The sequence below is a fragment of the Cucurbita moschata genome, unplaced genomic scaffold, assembly GCF_002738365.1.
Source record: "Cucurbita moschata cultivar Rifu unplaced genomic scaffold, Cmos_1.0 Cmo_Scf00064, whole genome shotgun sequence".
Lineage (NCBI taxonomy): Eukaryota > Viridiplantae > Streptophyta > Magnoliopsida > Cucurbitales > Cucurbitaceae > Cucurbita > Cucurbita moschata.
Window position 1 is genome coordinate 216,053 of NW_019268580.1, and position 22,027 is coordinate 238,079.

Sequence of the window (22,027 nt, forward strand, 5' to 3'; positions counted from 1 at the left end):
GTTTTTTTTTTTTTTTTTTTTAACGCGTCTATTAGGGAGAGGTTTCCACACCCTTATAAAGAATGTTACGTTCTCCTCCTCAATCGATGTGGGATCTCATATTGGTTGTGTACATCTCCTATCAACTAAGTGTTTCATTTTGTCACATGGGAGGGTTGTACTGTAGCTTGTCTAACCACAATTATTAGGTGTCATCAGACCCTTATATTTGGGATTGTGGGACTATAGGCTAAAATATACCCATCGTCCCAACGAACAACCTTAGGTTTGTTTTCACTTCGATCCCAGGGTTTTAGAAGTTTCAGTAGCGCCCTCAACTTTAGAACTCAAGGACACAGCTCTACAACGTATAGAACAGATCCTGTTCAAGTAACCGAACAACCTCAAACTTATCAATTCTTAAAAAATTTCCCTTAATCCTGATTAGATTTAATAAGATGTGCGGTTCTTGACGTGCCAAGTTGTACTTGCCTGACAACCTTAACATCCAGGGATTGAATAGCAATGACCAACAATAGATTTGAATTTTTCATGATATTTCCTTTGTTTTCTTGTGCATGCTTAACATCAGTAAGTCGAACTTATGTGATAGTTTTAGCATGTATATAACTCTGAGCGTTCGGGTTAGTTTACGTTACTTGAATTGAACTCCATGGAATAAAAATAACCAAAGCCTTCAAAGGCATCTAAGTTTTGATCTTGCCTTTTCAATCACATGTCAATCCATGTTGGTTCATTTGATTGACCCATTATATTTGGTAAGAAGTTCCTTTATCTTTAAACTGAAGGATGATGCATATGTCCATTTCCTGAAGTTTTCTGTTAATGGAGAGTTGCAAGGCACTCGACCCTCCAAATTGACATCTGATCCATTAGGGGAACTTCGTAAACATGCTCTTAAATTCAACATCGTCGTTATCGTCCTCATACGATAACGACTGTACTTTATCTCTGTCTTTGTTTTTGAAATTCTGCTTGTAGAATGAAGAAAGTTGGTCATAGACGACGAACAAAAACAACATCGTTATCAGATGGTCTGTCGTTTTCGTTGCTTTTGTTATTGAATTGGGTTGAATGAATGAACTTTATGCAGGTAGGATTGATGAAGAAATATGAAGCAGAGAGGAAACCTGCTAATATTGCTATGATGGCCATTCTTGATGGCTTCCAGAAGGCGTATTCTGTGGATTTTGGACCTCTCAACGTCTTGCGAGCTGCTGCTTTCCATGGGGCTAACTACATTTCTCCTCTTAAAAAGAGTATTATTTCATATGCCTCTGGAGATCAAAGGCTGCCTCTCTTCACTTGAGCCTTAAATAATACACACAAAGGAGACTGCAAATCTTATAGACAGCAAAATGAATTGGTTCTTCTTTTTTTCGTTATGCTTTGGAATAAAATTTGTTCTTTGTAGAGAAATTTCGTAGTGAATCGTTTTCGTTTTCGTTTTCGTTTATCAGAGGCTGCCTCTCTTTTCTACTCGACATAAAATTTAAATTTTGTATCTAATATTTTATTTAATGACGTCTAATTAATAGAATATTAAACTTTTAATTTTGTGTACGATATATTCATCATTTAACAAATTAAATAAATCAATAACATATTAGATACCTTTTAAAATGATGGGAAGTTTATAAGATCACAACTATAAGGTCCAAATTGATTCTACTCCAAAAAGTTTAAGGCTTAAATTAGTTTCATAATTAATTCAATGTTTTAACTTATACAATTCCAAATTAATTTTAAATTCATGTGATTTATATTAATATTTTGATTTTTTATTTGACGATTTAAATTAATTCAAAGAATGAAAACTATAGCTTCTTTTTTAAGAAATTTCGTAACATAAATGTATCATAATTTCATGTGAGTCGATTGCTAAAAAAAGTTCGTCAGACTCTCCACAATAGTATGATATTGTCCATATTGTCCACTTTGAGCATAACCTCTCATGATTTTGGGCTAGAGTATTCTTGGTTTATAAACTCATGATCATTTCATAAATTAGCCGTGAGACTTCCATCATCCAACACTTCCCCTCGAACAAAGTACGCCTCCCCTTAATCGAGGCTAGACTCCTTTGGAGTCTTAGTCAGTTTTTACTGCCCTTCAAGGAGGCTCGATTCCTTTTCTTTTGAAGTCCTTTGTTCGACATTTGAGGATTTTACCAATCTATTGACACGACTAAGTTTAGAGCATGACTCTAATACCATGTTAGATGAACACGACTCTCCACGATGGTATGATATTGTCCACTTTAAGCATAAGCTCTTATGGTTTTGCTTGTAGCACTCTCCCACAGGTCACGGATGTGGGACTTCCATCATCAAACAGATATAGATAATAAATATCAATTCTTTTAAATTTTCTTAAAGGTGATTTCGTTTCATTTATGAGAAATTTGAAAATGGACGAAATTGAAATTAATTAATTTTTTAAAAACAGTCAAATAAAGCTTATCCAATCAATTTATTGCATTACATTTTCGATCATTACATTGAACAGAGAATAAAATCAAATGCATCAGATTTGAATTCGAACAAACGAAAACGGGAGAGGGAAAAAAACAAAAGCCCTAAAAATCATTACCAACATTCATACAGTTTAATATCCGCTCGAAGCCGAAAATAAACTTCCCCTTCAAACGAATCCGTGGACAGAGTCGCAATCCCTCTCGCCATGAAGAAATCCCCCGTCCCACCGATCACCGAAACATCTCTAGTCTTGTTCATCAACGGATCAGCGCCAGCGAAGTTCAAGCTCCCTCTGTGTTCCGTCGAGTTGAACACAAACGAGAATCCAAGCCACGCCGTGAAGATCTCCTTCTTATCGTAAATGTAGAATCCCTGAGCCCGTCCCACAGGAGGCCCGTGCAGATTGTTATCGACAGTAATCGGATCGTCAAACACCACCACATCGCCGAAGTGGTTCATTCCTGTAAGAACCGTCGTATTTCCCCAAGCCGGAGCTCCGACAATGGCGGCGGTTGCGTTCGCAGCGTTTTCGCCGTTGTAGAGGATATCGTGGAAATAGAACACCAGACGGCGGCAAGGGCGGCGAGAGCGGAGTTTTCCGGAAGCGGCAGCGGCGGAGAATGCAGAGAGTATGAGGAGAAGGAAGAAGAAGAGATTGGGAATGGGAGATTTGGGAGCCTTGGGAGCCATGATTGTGGATGAAATTAGGGCAGTATCTGAACATGGAATCGGATTGCGATGGTTCTTATAGAAGATGAGTGGAGATTGAATGGGGGAAAAAACAAAAAACGGAGGTGTAACTTGGGATCGAAGAAAAAAGAAAGAAGAAGAGATTGAGGAATTTTTGTGCTACGCTTTAGGATGCTTAATGTCTACTGCTACGACTGATAAGGGATTAGTTGGTCCACTTGCGGCGGCTGGGTGCGGCAGCGGGTCCACTTGCGGCGGCTGGGTGCGGCAGCGGGCGAACTAAATTTTCCATAATTTCATCATGGGAAGGTATAGTTATTTTATTTATTTATTTTTTTTAACGTTATAATTTATTAAAAAAAAAAAAAAAACTTAGCAATTTTTATTCAAAAATTTTAAAAACCATAATCTTTATAAATAAAATATTATGTTAATACATGCACCAATACAATTTATCACCCCATCATATATCATTTCCAAAATTTTTAATATTACTCCATAAATATTTTTGAAATGTAATATTTTTGAACTTTTAAAAATGTTTAAAGCATTTTTTAATTATTTTTTTTTTATAAAATTTGACGGTATTAACGAAACTTTGAAAAATTGAAGTGAAACTCTTTTGTTGTAAATTAAAAGATTTTATTCTCGAGTAGAGGAGTAGTATGTGTATATATATATGAGAAATAATATGGTTTAAAATTTAACCGATCTTAATTTTTTTTTTCATATTTTAAATTTATTAAGATACGATGATAATAAAAAGTATGCATTGTTAAATTATAATTTTTAATAATGTATTTGAATCTTAATTTTTTCGGGAGTTCATTAGAAAAAAAAAAACAAAAAAGATATTTTATGATTTATGATTTAAATGAGAGCTTGGAATTTAGACTCAATGACTCGGACATTGTTATATTACTTGTCTTGAAATGTTTCTAAAAGTGTAAGACATCCTCGCAAATCAACACCTGTCTTTTAAATACGTCTTATCTTCAATCATATGTTTTCTAAGACTTTTTCTTATCATGAACATATTTAGCTTTGAAATTTTTATGATTGAGCTACCGAAATGAAAAGTACACTTTTTTTAGTCCCTATTAATTTCCTCATGATCATACTCATTTGGATGTAAAACCATTTGAAAGGAAGGTGCACATGGTTGACATATATAGTAACCATCCATTATTTTTTTTGTCATTTTTAAATATATCCTCAGATCACTCTGGTCTGGATATGATTTTGGTCTATTCATGTACTTTTACTTTACTCAAACGACAAATACTCACTAGCTTTTGCCTTGATTCCTCACAATTATATCATAATGGTGTGTATAACGCCTCATGACTAGAATTATGATTAAGATTAGAACATATAACCTAGATTATCTAAGATTGTATTATTTATTTCATATGTCTTTTCAAACGTTTAAATTGATTAAAAAAATCATGTTGAGATGAACAACAAACAGAAGAATGAAGAAAAGAAGAGATGGGTAATGACACGGTGGGGCATGTCTTATGAGATTCAAATGAAAGCAGATTTAATTAAAAATTAATGTAATGGGGAAGTTCTTTACCTAATTGGTGGGTGAACAAAAGCCACCAACTGTCTGTTATGATTTATTAAAGCCTGTATTAATTAGGGACTTTTTAGTCTCTATCTTTGCTAAATCCTGTTCTAATTACCTCATTAATCTCTCTAGTCACTGTCAAAAAACAACCCATTTTGTTTGAAATTTTAATCTGAGTATTCATATAATTTGATAATCCAATTAATTCGAACTATCTAACCCAAATTTCAAAGATTGGGTTGAGTTGAATGTTTTGAAAATTGAAAATTTGAGTCAATTCATTGGTTAACATGTTTTTTCGAATCAATCCGACCAATCGAAAATTGGGTTACAACTAAACCGAGCCCTACTTTTAACGTTTATTATAAAGATTAAGAATATTTTTTTATTTGTAACGGATATTAGTGATGTATTATGACTTGCAAATGCTTGATATTTGACTTAAATGAGATTTTAGTGGTTAATGTAACAAGTATTTCGGATAAGTAGTATTTTTAAAAATAATTAAAAAAAAAAACACCCAATCATTGCCCACTCGAAAGTGAAGAGTTAGGTTGAGTTAGATCATAAGGTCTATTCGAGTTGCTTGGGTCACCAACCCAATTTTTGGAATCGATTATTTTTGTTAAAACTTTAGTGAAATTATTATGTAATCTATACCATTTATAGTATATTATGTTAAATATAGTTCTTTGTTTTAAATTTTAAAATTTAAAATTTATATGGATTGCAAAAATAAATGTAATAGGAGTGTGTGTTCTTGGAATCCAACTCGAAAATAGACAGAGGGAATCGCAACATGAAAATGTCCTTGTCTTAAAGAGTCCCTATATTAAAATTGATCATTGTAATTTACTCGAGATTTAAACCTTTATGGTATATTCGCAAACAAAAAAAATCAAACTATTTAGATGTAGATTTGCAAATAATACAACGTTCATGTGTTTCTTTAAATTTCGATATACTTTTTTAAAATATAAAAAAAAAGAAAAAGAAAAGAAAAGAAAATAATTAAAAAAATAAGTGTTAACTTTTAATCCATAAGGTTTGAGTTTGGGCCCAAAATAAATAAGGGCCCAACTTCTGGATTACAGTTGAGTTTGGGCCCATTCGTTTTTAAAGGGCCCAAAATAAAACCCAGCATCGGTTATCACGGCAAAATTCACATACTTATAGCACCAACCAATCGGCGTTCACTTCCACGGACGGCGAAAATACAGCTCCTCCGTTGAGGTTCGGGTGACTGTGCAATACTCTTTAACTGAACCCTGGATAAACCTGCATGGCTACCACTCATGCTTTTCCGAAGCCCCCTTCCTTGCTGCCGTCTCTGCGGCCCACCATTGGCTTTGTCAGTCCCATTTCTTTCCAGACGTTGTCATCTTTTCCCTACCCTCTCCGGCGACACCGTTCAATTGTCACTTCCTCATCGGCGGCCACCGCCTCTCCCGTTGTCGCGTCATTGAAAGTTTGTGTTCTTTAAAACTTACTTGTTTCGCCGTCTTTTCCTGGCTGCAATTCTTCTGTTTGAATCTTCACTCTGTGTATTTCTATTGTTGGTTCAGGAGACTTTGGGGTCTGCTGGAAAGACTTGGAGTGATTTAACGAGCATGAATTATTGGGTTGTTCGTGATTACCATCGTCTTGTTAACTCCGTTAATGAATTTGAGCCGCAGATGCAGAGCCTCGCTGATGAGCAGGTTCATTGAATTGACTTGTCTTCTCTTGGCTGTAATTGCTTTTGATATCCATGTAACTCTACCGCCCAAAAAATTAAATTAACTGAATTTTTCAATATCCAGCTCACTGCAAAGACTTCGGAGTTCCGTAGAAGGCTTGAACAGGGAGAGACTTTGGCAGACATTCAAGCTGGTTGAGGCATTCTATTATCATCTACCTGAATTTCGAAGCTTATACTCCAGTTTCACTTGCTTGTTTATTAATTCTTCTACTTACAATCCTTTCAGAGGCATTTGCGGTAGTCCGTGAAGCTGCAAAAAGGAAGCTTGGAATGCGCCACTTTGATGTACAGGTATCCGTTTCCTTCATGTAATTTGGAGTTAGAATTTTTTTTTTTTCCGGCTTGAAATGGTGGTGGTTACTATGGTGATCAGTGTCGGTTTGTTTATATTTACCACAGATTATTGGTGGAGCAGTGCTTCATGATGGTTCCATAGCGGAAATGAAGACTGGTGAAGGGAAAACGTTGGTTTCTACATTGGCAGCATATCTCAATGCCCTGACGGGTGAAGGTGTTCATGGTAGGACTTCAAATTGTACTTTTGCATGTGATATTATCATGGCTTGTAGGGAATTAACTGAAGTCATCCTGTAGTAATTGGATATGATAATATGTCAACAAATGTCAGTTAATAAAGAGAGGAAGAAAGGAAAAAGAGGTTCTTGTCAATTTGTACACATCTAAATCATAAGATTGTTACTCGTACTACCTTATTGTTTAGGAGCAAATCATGTTTGTAGAGATGAAGTATGATCTTATAGTCCTCATTTGGTGATCCTGTTCTGGTAAATCTTGAAGCGTTCTATTTGTGTTACCAGACATTTACAGCATAAATTGTTCTAGCACATTTTGTTAAAGGTACCTGTCCTAAGTTACTTTCCTTTTATTAATTCCTTGTCTGTATGGTTGGTTTTGTTTTAGCTTACAAGTGGCACACCCTTCGAATTTGAAAGGAAGTGTACGGGGTCTTTGTGTGTTCATCTGTTATTTTTTTTGGTCAAACTCTAATAATATCTCATTCTTCTAGTTGTAACTGTGAATGACTATCTGGCTCAACGTGATGCTGAATGGATGGGTCGTGTTCATCGCTTCTTAGGTTTATCAGTGGGTTTGATACAGGTGATTAGCAGTTTGCTTGTTGTCCGTACTTTACATGTTTACAAGATATTTTGTTATAGTTATCAATGATAGAGGACAAAATCTTCCTCCTCAATCCATAACGTTTCTATTGTCTATATATTTTGGGAGGAAACAATGATTTCATTGATGTATTTCAAGTTTTCACTTCATTTTGATTTCTTTTTAATTCAATAAACAGAGGGGGATGAAGGCTGAAGAGAGGAGATCCAACTATAGTTGTGATATCACTTACACGAATAACTCAGTAAGTCATATTTTCGTTATTTGTTTGTTGCATCCTGCTGCACTCTTACCATTGCTTAGTTGATAATACTGAGGCTAGAAGTGCTGGTTGATTGCCAGTGTTTTTGCTCTAGTATGAACCTAAATGATTATAATTAATGGACATCCTTCATCCAACACCCATATAGTCTGAGAAACCATTCCGTGTTTTTTTCTCCTTAATGACATAGTGTAAATCTGAGGGAATCATACTGCTTCTCCCTTCCTGACATAGCATAAATCTGGGGTGTTTTTCAGGAACTTGGCTTTGATTATCTACGAGACAATCTGGCTGGAAATGAGGAACAGCTTGTGATGAGATGGTATGCTTATGACGCAACTTGAACTTGATTGCCATAGCTTTGTTGCCCTGCCAGTGACATTATTATGTAAATGACAGGCCAAAACCGTTCCATTTTGCTATAGTTGATGAAGTTGACTCAGTTCTTATTGATGAAGGAAGAAATCCTTTATTAATAAGTGGTGAGGTAAGAATTTATTTTTACCCTCTGCATTTTCTTTGTAATTATTTGGAAGTTCAGTATCTTAAATCAAAATCTTGTAAATTAGTAGTGCAGTTATATTGCATGTGGAATCTTTTTGTTAGAATAGAGATATAAAGAATGAAGAACGAAAATTTCATAAAGCTGAGGAGATCTCTAACCAATCCTATTGATGCGTAACAAGCGGAGGATAATTACAAAATTTTAAGAAAAGGTAGCTTGTTTGACAATTGATCCCAGAAATGCTCGTTTTGGCCCTCGATTTGGACCACGTTTTTCTTCAACATTTCATCTTTTTGGGTTGTTGGTGCTCAAACCATAGTGGGATAAGAGATGAAATGGGGAAGAAGTAGGAGAAAAGAGAGGAGAAGAAGAAGAAGAAGAAGAAGAAGAAGAAGACAAGATGAGAAAAAGAAGAAGACAGAGGTGAGAGAGAAGAAGAAGACAGAGACGAGAGAAAAGAAGAAAACAAAGAGGAGACAGAAATTTCAGTTTTGTTTTTTAGATAGAGGTTTTAGGGTTTTGGGTCCTTTTGAGCAATTTTCCAAGCTTGGTATGTTTGGTTCAAGTTTGCGATTGTGAGAATGCTAGTCATTTATTCGTATTTCATATGATGACTAAGTTCATTTGGGGAAAAGCTCTCGGTATCTTTACTTGGAACATGCCTTGGTCTGAGAAGGATTTTCTATTGCTCTCTCTCATTGAGCAATAGCATACATTCAAAACTAAGTGCGAACTCTCTCTGGCATTTGGTTAAATTGTAATTTTCCTACTATTTGGAAACTTGAATTTAAAGAAACTGGTTGTTTCAAGATTTGGAGGAGAAAATTTCGGAGGGCTCTTGGGCTATTCTTTTCAACTTCTCCAATCGCAGCCTTCCCTCAATGGATTTTGTAATATTTTATTATTTTTTAAAGTGGATATAGAATTTTACATTGATGAAATAAGGAATTACATAAGGATAATAACAAAGTGTAGGAAAAAACTAGATTACAAATTTGAAGTCACAGACACTTGGAAAAAAACAAACTACTAAACTTGGAAACTATCTAAACCTGAACTGCCTAATTTCAGACTTTGCATAAGCTTGACATCAATGGATTTTGTAATTTTCTTCGGTAATTTCCTTTGTTTGGCTTTGGTGAATTTTGAATCTATCATTTTTATGTTCCTTTTACTTTACCGGAAGCAGTTCTCCATAAGAAAATTGTATTGTCTTTGTTATTTTCTTTCTTAGGCTAGCAAAGATGCTGCCCGATATCCAGTTGCTGCTAAGATAGCTGAGCTGCTTGTCAAGGGAATTGTGAGTTGATCACTTAATTTATTTCTCCATTCGAATTCTAAGATTCAGAGAGTCTTTGGCTTGTTAAATAGTAACAAGAGGTGCACATACTCTAGTGTTGTTTCTACTCAATATTTTATTTTATTTTATTTTTGGTTTCAGCATTATAATGTGGAATTGAAAGACAATTCAGTAGAGTTGACCGAAGAAGGAATTGCAATGGCAGAGATCGCTCTTGAAACCAATGATTTATGGGATGAAAGCGATCCATGGGCTAGGTAATGGTGCAATCTTTTGTTTTGAGTTTTATTTTGTAAATATCTTTTAGTCTTGGTCTTGACCTTCACCATGGAATTCTCTTTTGTATTTTTTTCTGAAATTATTTTTTAAAGAAATTGTTATGTGCTTTTAATTTTTTTTTTTTTACTTTATTTTTTTAGTAAATAATATTCTCATCGTATATCGGAAGCTGAATCTTTCTCCCTTTAAACTTTGGCACATACAGATTTGTGATAAATGCACTTAAAGCTAAAGAATTCTATCGACGAGATGTCCAATATATAGTCAGGAATGGGAAGGCTCTTATAATAAATGAGGTAAACTTATACTTTTGTAATAATTGCTTTCTTACTGTGCTACTATTGCCATTATTGTTAATCATTGTGTTGGTGTTGGGTTCATAGTCTACCTTAATTTGATCTTGTTTTAAAAGATTGTGAAGCATATTATGTTCATTCAAAAATTGCGTGGTGGTTTTCCCTGATGCAGATTGATATTTGTGTTTTCTATAAGAAAAACATGAAACATAAATATCATTTTCAAAGGTGTTTCATTGGTTTAGCCACTAGTGGCATAGGTCCTTGGTTGAAATCTATGGTTATGACTTTAAAATCCCATTAGACTACCTATGCAAGATCTAATTGAGGACCCTGTAGTGTTAATAATCTCTAGTTTTAAATTTAGTGAATTTTAGAGTTTAGGGATGACACGGCTGGAAAAGAAAGCCAAGTCATAGCACATCCTAAAGGCAGTTTTTTCAAGAGTTCGGGAGCACATTACCACTCGCACTTTTGTGGGTCTCTTGGGTAAGGGAAACAACAAAATCTTCCGAGGCGCCTGAGAGTGACTAGAGTGATATTTGGTCCCTTATTAGATTCTTTGTTTCTATCCAGGCCTCAGTTTCAGTTTTTTTATTTTATTTATTATTATTATTTTTTTTTTGTAATTATTCACTTGGTCTTATTTCTCTTGACTGGAGCACATTATTGTGTAGTTTGGCTCCCTTTTGTGGGCTTTTTTGGCCTGTGCATTCTTTAATCTTTTAACAATTAGGGTAAAGTTTTCTCATAAAAAAAAATCATTAAGATTATGTCGAAAATGCAAATCCCAAGCATCAGATAAGGATTTCCAATTTTCACCCACAGTCAAGTGGTTAGTCGCTAGAGGCAAGGAAATATAGTTGTGAGGACCCCACAAGTAAAAGCCAAAGAAACAGACTGGCTGTTGGGAAGACATCTTTGAATATGAGTGGCAACAATATCAATACTAGAAGCTCTCTGAATCGGCAAAGGCCAATGACAATTTCGTGCAGTCAAATAATAGTTGACAACAATGAGTTCATGCCAAGGAGCATTAGCTCATTTAAAAATCTCCTCGTTCATTTTGCCAAGAGAGCTAAATTATGCTGCTGAAATTTTTATCTATGCCTGGCCACCTAGAGATTTAGGAAGTTGTCATTTCCCATTTAATATTATGCAGACCACTGTTGCCTCTAGATCCTTCCTAAAAGAAATCACAAATAAGTTTCTCCAAAGATTTAGCTACCTTTGCTGGTAGCTTAAATGATGATAAGTAATAATTCGGGATTGTTTGAGAAAATAGCTTGGAAAAAATTTAGTCGCCCACCTTTCAAAATAAAAGCATATTTCCAGCTATGAAGCTTATGTTGTACTTTCAATATCAGGCTGCCAGAAAAAAGAACAATTCGAGCGGCCTCCCAAAGGAAGCCCAAGATAAGTAGAAGGCCAATTACACTGCTTGCAACCAAATGTCGTTGTCAAATACTCCATTTCTGAACCATGAAGATGAATATCCAAAAACGCACTCTTAGCAAAGTTAATATTCAGTCCAGAAGCAATATTGGAACCAAATGTTGTCGAATACTCCGCGTATTTTCTGAATTGTCATGTATTTATTGTCTCTTCGATACAATATTGGCGGCATTCTTATAGAACTTTAAGGGGTGAGCATATAGACGACCATATCTGACAATGAATTCACTTTCTGCAGCTGACAGGTAGAGTGGAAGAAAAAAGAAGATGGTCTGAGGGAATACATCAGGCAGTAGAGGCCAAAGAAGGCCTGAAGATTCAGGTATTTTTTTCTTAGAAAGAATAAAAGATAACTATTGTTGGTTTAGTCTAATTTTGTGTACTTCTCAGGCTGATTCGGTTGTAGTGGCACAAATCACATATCAGTCTTTATTCAAACTCTATCCCAAGTTATCAGGGATGACTGGAACTGCAAAAACTGAGGTGGGCACTAATGTAGAGGAATCAAATTTGATTTCATATATTCTTATTTAGTCATTTTTGCTTTGAAGATTATTTTGTATTTTAATTATCATATTCTGATATATATCATTTCAGGAGAAAGAGTTCTTGAAAATGTTCCAGACGCCTGTAATTGAAGTCCCCACAAATTTGCCAAACATTCGTAAAGATTTACCTATCCAAGCTTTTGCGGTAGGGCTTTGATACTTTTTTTATTCATCTGTAACCTTCCCATATAGTTCAATTTTTCAACTTGACCTTCTCTGATCTCTCTTTTTGTTAGTCTGCTAGAGGAAAGTGGGAATATGTTCGCCAAGAAGTTGAATACATGTTCAGACAAGGTCGTCCTGTTTTAGTTGGAACCACCAGGTATTTTTTACTCATCTTTTTATTCTGGCCAATGTGCCATGTAATTTTGACCCTAAATGGATCACATATATATGTTTTTCAAATCAAGTCCCTTCATCTTTACATAAGGATTTCCATTTACTAACAGCATGGTTGATTTTATGTCCTTTCTGGTAGTATATAGAGATCAGAGCTACTAATGCCGTCTGTTGATGATCTTTGGCATTTTAAACTCACTAATAAATAGAGACCGCAAATGTGCCAGATTACTTTTCAAGGAGCTAGGGAGGGAACCCTAGCGCCTAGGCCCTTTACTTTCTTGATAAAGATGGAAAGGCCTCGAAGACCATGTTTAGAAATTTGGTCTGTGCATTAGGTCCATTCCTAGAAAAATGCAAGTTAGACCTCATTTCCCAAACACAAGGGACAGGGAGAAGAGAATTAAAGGAACTTTTCACCTCTGTCAATTATGAGAAAAATTGTTGTATTGACACTGTGGAAGGGAAGCTTAGTGTAGATCAATGAAGATTTCTTGGTGGATGTCAGGTGCTTTGGGGCTACGAAGAAAGAGGAATTATTAAAGACACCTAGTTTTCATTGATCTTGTCAAAGTATTCCTTCAAGAATCGGAGCTGTAGGAAGTGAAGAACATCAGATGACTTATTATTCTTTCTGTTGGTATTGCAGGGGGACCGTGGCTTTGTGGAATGATAGGTTCACCTTTGCCAATGATGTTTTCATTGGGAGTATCTATCTTGTTGACAATTGACTTGGGGAACAAATCAGTTTGTTGGGTCTTTAGTATCTATGGTTGAAGAAATACCCTTGGAAGGAAATTTATGATTCTGAATGTTTGGTGTATTGGTGAAATTCAATGTTTACTTGATGGGTGCGAGAGAATCTTCACGTCATTCTGTAAACAAAAGCATGAGAAAGTTCAAGCAACGATCCAATGCCTCTCATGATTCTCCTATTTCTAATGGGACCTTTACTAGGTCCACCATGAGAGAGCGTGTCTCTTATTGGTAGATTTGTTCTTTTAGATGATTGAAGTAGCAGGGTTCATTCGTTCCAGATTCTTACATAGGGCAAGGAATATTGTGAATATTTTTCCCATTCTGCTTGTAGCCAGATTTTTCACCCTCATCCAGGTTTCGAGGACTTGATAAAAGATTGAGGTTGAATTACTCTAAGGTGGAAGGTAGATTTTCTTTAAATAAATAGCTTAGCTGCTGAAAATTGACCTTAAAAAATTGCATTGATATACTTTTGGGTGATTCCTCAGTTTTGAAGATGAACCTTGCTACCTCTTTATCATGAACCGAGAGTTAAGGAAGGAAAGCGGTGGCCTTATCAATAATGTATCCAGTGGGAAGGGATAGAGAAAGACGAAATAAATTAAGATTTCAGTACTTATGATTGGAAGGTGGATTTTAGAAGGAACCTTACTGATTTGGAGGTGGTTAACGCAAGACACCTTGGAGACAGCAACTTTGTAAAGTCTAGGAAAAGCTTCAAACAAAGGCACACGTATCAACCATTTGTATTTCCAGAAACTAGTTTTATTACCTTTGCCAAGCTTAATTTTGTACCAACCTGCAGAGGATTGGATATTCTTCATGATCTGGGGCCCTTTAACATGTGAGAAACATTCATGGAGGGGCACCGATCATGCTTATTCCAATGATACTTCGCGGCAGTGACTTTCCTCCATAAGATATCCTTCTGCACCATAAAACACCAGCCCTGTTTGGCAATGAGAGCCTGATTCCTCAATCAATAGAAGTTTTTTCATAGAATCTGATTCCTTTCCATCAAACTTTTTTTTTAAAAATATTTCTTTTATTCAAGGTTTTGTTTCTTTGTTGACGAGTATTTATTGCAAGTTGATTTTTATTTTTAAGAATTTTTTTATGAATGTTTTACTATCCTCTTTTTTATAGGGGAGGATTTCTATTTCACTATTGTAGGTATTATGAGTATATCTACCCCAATGTTCTCTTATTTCTTGATGCAGCGTTGAAAATTCTGAATACCTATCTGACTTATTGAAGGAGCGAAAAATTCCCCACAATGTTTTGAATGCACGACCCAAGGTTAATATCTTACTAACTAAAACCGTATTTTGGTTGATTTGTATAAATCCTCTATTAAAACCTTTTTGCCTTCCCGTTTCTTATATTTTACCCAGTATGCAGCTAGGGAAGCTGAAACTGTCGCACAAGCTGGAAGGAAATATGCCATCACCATTTCAACAAATATGGCTGGGAGAGGCACTGACATAATTCTAGGAGGAAATCCAAAAGTAGGTTTAGAAGTGAAATTAGTTTTTAAGTCAGTTTAAGGAACTCTGTCCCTTTCTATGAAGAAAAGTTGCATCATTTTTTAAATTCAATCAACTATTGATTTTTTTTTTAAAATTTCTTGTCTAATACTTGAAGATGCTTGCGAGAGAAATTATTGAAGACAGCCTGCTTTCATTTCTGACAAAAGAATCTCCTGATTATGAAATTGATGGCGAAGAAGTTTCAAGGAAGGTAATTAACTATGGTTATTTGTTTTTTTTTTTCTTTTTTCTTTTGTGAAACTGCTGCCTGAATTTCATATCCAATTTATTTTGTTTTATAGGTTTTGTCCAAGGTAAATGTTGGACCATCATCATTAGCTTTGCTAGCCAAGACAGCTTTAATGGGTTTGTATCTCTTAAAATGTTTTGCCTCAGAATCATTTTAAATAAATAGGATTTCACATCTACTACAAGTGACGCAAATATACTGAACTTTGTTGCTTTGTCTTGTGAATTCCAGCTAAATATGTATGCAAAAATGAGGGTAGAAACTGGACATATAAAGAGGCAAAATCCCTAATCTTGGAGTCGGTGGAAATGAGTCAGTCTATGAATTTTAAAGAGTTACAGAGGCTGGCTGATGAACAGGTTGAGGCATACCCTCTTGGCCCCACTATAGCACTTGCCTATTTGTCAGTTCTAGAGGATTGTGAATTGCACTGTTCGAAAGAAGGGGCTGAAGTAAAACGTCTTGGAGGTCTTCACGTTATAGGAACATCTTTACATGAGTCCCGGAGAATTGATAACCAGGTTGGCTTTCCCCCTGAAATTTCACCTTTTATGAGCAAAATGATTTTGGTACAAAACTTGTTACGTGAGATTCTATACTCAGCAGATAGATATGCTGGTTTATGTACATTGTTTTACTCCCCTTTGTAAATTACATTTTAAACTTAGTGGTATATACCATGATAAAAAAGCTACTGTTTTTTGGTTCTTCTCAGAACATTTTTGCTGTGTCGTGGTAACCATCATTGTCTGATCCTTGAATTCGTATTTCCTTTTTATTTTTGTCCATTTTCCTGTGGGAAAAGAGAATTCATTTTTGGACTTGGATCTTAAATCTAAATGGTCTCATTGATATCTTATAGCTTCGAGGGAGAGCAGGAAGACAAGGAGACCCTGGATCGACCCGATTTATGGTCAGGTAGAATACTACCCCATGATACGAAAAAGCATGTGGACATACCATTTGCCTATTAATGTGCACCTCATTTGAAGTCTGTATATACATAGATGATATCTAGTGGGATGAAAGCATTCAGCTTGAGACTGGTACTAAGATCCCTGGTTTTAATCAGTTTTTTTTCATCCATTCTTATTGTTGTTCTGTGATAGTATAAGAAATTTGTTATTTATAATACAAATATGGCAGTGTGAATTGATTCTTAGAACACATTGAGCCTAACTTTGAACAATACCAGCTTTTCCGTATAAGAAAACGGGTTCCACCACTAAATCCTTATGCTGGTTCTTCTGGAGGATCCTAAACTTCTACTGTGGTGAGAGAAGAAGTGTAGATAAACAATTCGGTTTAAGCTGCAGAAATAATTTATATAAAAAAAAGCTAAAAAGGTGCATGTAATATCTTTAACTTAGCTTGCTCTAGCTAATTGATGATCTATAAATTTTGACAGCTTGCAGGATGAGATGTTCCAAAAGTTTAATTTTGATACAGAATGGGCTGTGAGACTCATTTCTAAGATAACTAACGATGAAGATATTCCAATTGAAGGCAGTGCGATTGTGAAACAGGTAACAGTTTCTATAATCTTTTAAATCATCCTTTCCGTTTAAATAAAAGATTATGTTATTAATAATCTTTAATTATTGTTTTTAGCTCTTGGCCCTACAAATTAATGCAGAGAAGTACTTCTTTGGCATACGGAAGAGCCTAGTTGAATTTGATGAAGTGTTAGAGGTCAGTTTGTAGGAGTGGCCAAGTTTTTATGGCAATTTTTTATCATCTGATTAGCTCATGTACTCCTTGGAGGATAGGAAATGCAATACTGGCTTCAAGGGGACTATATTAAGTAATACCTTCTGCCATTGTCATCAATTAGCCAACTATTGATTTTTGCTTCATTTCTAGAAGAGTACTTTAGAGTTGAAATTGGATTATATGATTGGTTTGAGAAACTATACGACAATCTTTTGGTGACTGATTGAATGTTTGGTTTCCTTTGTTCAGGTGCAGCGCAAGCATGTCTATGACCTTCGACAGTCAATTTTGACGGGCAATAATGAAAGCTGCACACAACACATATTTCAGTGAGTGTACTTTTAAATGTAAATGGCTATGCTGTCATCTTGTCTAACCAGCTAACTCAACTAGAAAATTAACTCCACACTTGAATGGATTTTCTCGCTCTTGTTATTTTTTAAAACAAACTTATAAAAGAAACCGATCTTTCATTGAGCCAAATGGGTCTACACTATTTGTACAAAAACCACTCATCAAAATGTATTTAACAGCCCAAGTGTGGAAATGAAAAGGCTTAATCTTCACTGTACGGACTACTAATAAATACTGTTCTAGGTGAGCTTACTGACTGGTTGGGTCTATATTATTCCTTTTGTAGTGTCAGCGTGGATCATAGGAGGAGGGATCATTGTCGTCATTGTAATGGAAAATTGGCTGTATTCAAATTTAAGATTGCATTCGAATCAAATAAAAACTCTCAAGAACCTTATTCTTTGGATTACATTATAACATCTATGTATAACAAATTTAAAGTTGGAGAAGGTAGCATGTAATGTTCCTAGAATAACCTATAGTATGCACGTGCACACTCACGATGAAACGGAAAACATCATTAGTTACCAGTGATTATAAATTGGTTTCTTCTCAGTTTTTGTCGATGTTTGCGCTAAATTGTAGTTGTTTATAGGTATATGCAAGCTGTGGTTGATGAGATCGTCTTTAATCATGTTGATCCAATGAAGGTGTGGTGATTATTATTAATAGAATTCTTTGTCCAAATTTTATGTTTTGCTATCTAATAATTCATCTTTTAAATGAACTTCTGTCAGCATCCCAGAAGCTGGAGTTTGGGTAAACTTGTGCAGGATTTTAGGACAATTGGGGGGACGATATTGGAGGGTGAGTACTAATTTGTGAACATTCCTCTGATTCTTGATTTTCTTATTGATATTGTGACTTCAACGGAGATGTTCTTCTGAAGACTTGGGCGCAGAAATCACGGAGGAAGGATTATTAAAAGCCATCATGAAATCTCATCAAACGATCTCTACAGATGTTTGTAATTTCAACCTTCCTGAAATGCCAAAACCTCCCAATGCTTTCAGAGGAATTCGCATGAAAAATTCTTCATTGGAACGCTGGCTTTCAATCTGCTCTGATGATTTGACACAGTGAGTATTTGACCAAGATTTTTTAGGGAAAAAAACAAGTTTTTTCTTTCTAAATTTTATTCTCAATCGTACTTCAGAATAGCATTAATGATGAACTTCAAATGCAGAAATGGCAGGTACAGGATGATTGTCAACCTACTTCGCAAATACCTTGGGGATTTTATGATTGCTTCGTATTTAAATGTCATTCAAGAATCTGGTTATGATGATTTATATGTGAAGGAAATTGAGGTAGTGTTCTTGCTCCAATTTCACTTTCTGATGTTTCAAAATACTTGATTTAAGGGTTTTTTTTTTTCTTTTTTCCCTTTTATTAATTTTAAAAAAAGCTTTAATCAAGGAAATGAAAGTACAAAGGAGGGCTTCACAATAAAGGGGTCAAACCAGAAGGGGGAGTACAGAAGACATTTTTTTTGGAATAACAAGGGATAATAATAAAAACAAATTTGATTTAAGAGCCCAGAGGATAACATTAAAATGCACCACCACCTCCCACACATTTTCCCACGAAATATCTACCCAAAAAACATCTTTCCTCCAGCCTCGACACTTGCTTTTGGATTCGCCAGGCTTGGGAGGAGAGAGTTGCAGAGTGTTTGCATTGCCCTCAGGTGGATATAGGCCCTGAACTACCCTAAACCCTAAACCCTAAACACCAATAGACATGTTTTAAAAACCTTGAGGGAAAATCCGAAGGGAAGCCCAAAGAAGAGGGTATCTTCTAGCGGTGGACTTGGGCTGTGCTAGAGAGGAGGCTGAGCCTCGAAGGGGATGGACACGAGGCAGTGTGCCAGCAAGGAGGACACGAGGCAGTGTGCCAGCAAGGATGTTGGGCCCCGAATGAGGTGAATTAGGGGTCCAACATCGATTGGAGAAGGGAACGAGTGCTAGTGAGGACGTTGGGTCCTGAAGGGGGGTGGATTGTGAGATCCCACGTCGGTTGGGAGGAGAACGAAACATTCTTTATAAGGGTGTGGAAACCTCTCCCTAGCAGACGTGTTTTAGAAACTGAGGGGAGGCCCAAAGAGGAAAATATTTGCTAGCGGTAGGCTTGAGTTGTTACAATACATCTGTGCACCTCTTGATTCCTTTCCGTGTAAAAGGTTTTTTTTTCATTTGGGACAAACATTTCTGTGGCAGTGGATAATGGACTAACGTTAACAAGTGAAAAAGTCTCTTAAAATCATGTTATCTAATCAAATGATACTGAATGTTCAATTAAATTATAGCTCTTCCTTTTCTTATGCCTGTGAATTTTTGTTTGAACGCAGAGAGCTGTTCTTGTGAAGACTTTAGATTGTTTCTGGAGGGATCATCTCATAAACATGAACAGACTCAGTTCTGCGGTACATTCATTACTTTTTGCTCTTTTTTCTTTCTTTTTACAAACTTTTTAGTTGACCCTAGTTTTTCACGGAACATTTGACAGGTAAATGTAAGAAGCTTTGGGCACAGGAATCCTCTAGAGGAATACAAGATTGATGGTTCTCGATTTTTCATCTCGGTGCTCAGTGCAACTCGACGACTCACTGTGGAATCACTCTTGCGTTATTGGTCGTCCCCAATGGAGACTCAAGAAATATTCTTTTGATTATACAGTAAAATTTTCATACCTCATGATTACCATTGATCTGGCTATCATATGCATTGAAGCCAAACGTTCCTCCTCCTCCCTAATCAAAGCCAAAGGCTGAATGTTATTGCCCTGCCTTGTCCTCTAGAAGCCTTCTAACTCCATCATCTTAAACAGCAGCTTGCATTTTGGTGATCTAAGGTTTTGAAGCATCAACTTCTGTAGATGTATTTTTACTGATGAGTTAGTAAAGCATTGGGGCAACCAAAGCCATTCTCCATTACCGATCGATATGTTGTATACTCGTGAAGTTATTTATATCATACGTGGACGAACGCTTTGGAGTAGCTTGCAGGTGAGCTTCTTAATGGTTGATTTCAAGCCAAAAGAAACTTTTCTTTTATCATGTAATGTTTATGTACATGCTAGACTAGTGATTTGCTTACTTGTAATGAAGAATAAAGGAGATCATTAGAGGTTTTTCTTTACTAGTATTTTGTTAGATAAGAGGTCTTGATTTTTCAAGTCATTTTAAATTTTTTATTTTTGATTGTGTATAATAGTTTCTAACATAATTCAATTACTTCGATCACTTGAATATCTATGTTACTAAAATCCGTGAACTTGTCTAAAATGAGCCTCAAATAATTCTTAAATGCTAACATCAAGTTTACGAGGTAGACTTGTTGGATTAAGAATTTAAAGTTCGAAGACGAAAACTTAATTTTTTTCAAAAATTACATAACATAACCTTAACAAGTCATCTGGAATAAGATTTGTCGTTCTTAGAAGATCAATACTATTATTTTTCAATAATATAAGTACAACTTGAATTTTCTTCGATTTTAGTCCCACTTTAAGCAGTTAAGTATATAACAAATAACACAAAAAGAAACAACATCAATCTTTCAATTATCTTTCTATCACAACTTTTATTGAACCAATCATTTGGTAATAGTGAAACTTCATCTAAAAACATTTCTTTTTCAAGAACATTACATCATACATAAATACGAGGATAGAAAGAACAAAACCAAAGCGAATAATATCGGCTCAAAATCACCAGCACTCATAGAATTTAATATCAACACGAAGCCGAAAGTAGACCTCTCCTTCAAAAGCATCAGTCACAATCGTAGCAACACCACGGTGCATGAAGAAGTCTCCGGTACCGCCAACGACGGAGATATCCCTAGCCTTCACCAAAATTGGGTCAGCTCCAATGAAGTTGATGGTGCCTTTATAGGCCGTGTAGTTCAAAGAAAATGAGAAACCAAGCCAAGCCGTGAAGGTGTTTTTGGTGTCATAAATGTAAAGCCCTTGAGCTCGACCCACTGGCTTGGAGTGAAGGTTGTTGTCCAAAGTAATGGGGTCGTCAAAAACAGCTATGTTTCCAAAGTGAAATTGGGGCGCCAAAATGGTCAAGTTTGCACCATGTGGGGCTGCAACAATGGCGGAAGTGGCATTGCCTGCGTTGTTTCCATTGTAAATAATGTCATGGAAGTAAAGAACAAGCTCCTTACAAGGCTTGGGTCTTTGCTTCTTTCCCATTGGGAAGGCTGAGGAGGAAGAAATGGAGAACAAGAACAAAGCTACAAGAATAATGCAATTCTTTGCCGAGGAAGCCATTGATGCTTTTCTGTGTTCTTCCTCTAAGTGAAGTGGAGTGAGCATTCTTGGTTCATTCATGGCTTTATATAACCAACAAAAATGAGTATGCAAGTCAAAACATCAATGGGGTTTGCTTATTGGACTTTGCTTCTTTACAGTTTTCACTCCTACCTACTCCCATCAATTTGAGCATTCCCGGTCCTTCGTTACATGTCATCGAGTCACTTTGAACCTATACATAATTGCGTCGAAAACCCTAAAATTAGAGATTTTTATCGATGCTGGTTCAACGTAAATCATTCATAGTGCATGTACGAAACTGCATTATCATCTCCTGATTGTTAAAATTTCCTCAATACTATAATGCATATGTTTTGATCTTACTTGATCATATATATATTGGTCCTCAGACCATTCGGTGTACTTTTTCAAAGATTTTTAATGCTAGATCTTGACCGTAAAATATCATACACATTCATAAAAGTGAGCTAGAAATATTTTGGTATGAACGTTACGAAATAATATTTTAGTATGGTATCTATTGGTATATATTC

General features: G+C 35.7%; 4 protein-coding genes across 5 annotated transcripts in view; 2 read left to right on the forward strand and 2 right to left on the reverse strand.

Annotated features, from left to right (window-relative positions):
• The window catches only part of LOC111437650 (ubiquinone biosynthesis monooxygenase COQ6, mitochondrial), a 6,568-nt gene extending 5,063 nt beyond the window's left edge, over positions 1–1,505 (forward strand). For both annotated transcript variants that reach the window (XM_023075719.1, XM_023075720.1), the window contains exon 10: positions 1,094–1,505. In XM_023075719.1, coding sequence (XP_022931487.1) covers positions 1,094–1,309 — 216 coding nt within the window. In that variant the 3' untranslated portion in view covers positions 1,310–1,505. The remainder of the gene's footprint in view (positions 1–1,093) is intronic.
• Positions 1,506–2,459: 954 nt separating this feature from the next.
• On the reverse strand, positions 2,460–3,355 carry LOC111437593 (disease resistance response protein 206-like). Its single transcript, XM_023075631.1, has one exon. It carries the CDS (start codon positions 3,165–3,167, stop codon positions 2,589–2,591), a length of 579 nt encoding a protein of 192 aa, XP_022931399.1. The 5' UTR covers positions 3,168–3,355; the 3' UTR covers positions 2,460–2,588.
• Positions 3,356–5,945: 2,590 nt separating this feature from the next.
• On the forward strand, positions 5,946–20,142 carry LOC111437592 (protein translocase subunit SECA2, chloroplastic). Its single transcript, XM_023075630.1, has 31 exons — positions 5,946–6,208; positions 6,306–6,440; positions 6,543–6,612; positions 6,708–6,772; positions 6,881–7,001; positions 7,509–7,600; positions 7,800–7,865; positions 8,141–8,205; positions 8,283–8,370; positions 9,623–9,688; positions 9,830–9,945; positions 10,173–10,263; positions 11,957–12,040; positions 12,109–12,201; positions 12,316–12,411; positions 12,503–12,588; positions 14,585–14,663; positions 14,759–14,872; positions 15,009–15,104; positions 15,196–15,259; positions 15,375–15,664; positions 16,006–16,061; positions 16,552–16,669; positions 16,755–16,835; positions 17,106–17,185; positions 17,806–17,860; positions 17,948–18,017; positions 18,100–18,289; positions 18,397–18,520; positions 19,561–19,635; positions 19,719–20,142. Exons 1-31 carry the CDS (start codon positions 6,023–6,025, stop codon positions 19,878–19,880), a joined length of 3,174 nt encoding a protein of 1,057 aa, XP_022931398.1. The 5' UTR covers positions 5,946–6,022; the 3' UTR covers positions 19,881–20,142.
• Positions 20,143–20,768: 626 nt separating this feature from the next.
• Positions 20,769–21,513, reverse strand: LOC111437616 (disease resistance response protein 206-like). The gene has a single exon (XM_023075668.1). It carries the CDS (start codon positions 21,489–21,491, stop codon positions 20,922–20,924), a length of 570 nt encoding a protein of 189 aa, XP_022931436.1. The 5' UTR covers positions 21,492–21,513; the 3' UTR covers positions 20,769–20,921.
• Positions 21,514–22,027: the final 514 nt, after the last annotated feature.

Coding starts and splice junctions, on each gene's coding strand:
- LOC111437593 (XM_023075631.1), bottom strand. CDS start 3,167: ATGGCTCCCAAGGCTCCCAAATCTCCCATTCCCAATCTCTTCTTCTTC.
- LOC111437592 (XM_023075630.1), top strand. CDS start 6,023: ATGGCTACCACTCATGCTTTTCCGAAGCCCCCTTCCTTGCTGCCGTCT. Junction 8,206..8,282: donor GAACAGCTTGTGATGAGATG/GTATGCTTATGA, acceptor TGTAAATGACAG/GCCAAAACCGTTCCATTTTG. Junction 16,062..16,551: donor TCGACCCGATTTATGGTCAG/GTAGAATACTAC, acceptor AAATTTTGACAG/CTTGCAGGATGAGATGTTCC.
- LOC111437616 (XM_023075668.1), bottom strand. CDS start 21,491: ATGGCTTCCTCGGCAAAGAATTGCATTATTCTTGTAGCTTTGTTCTTG.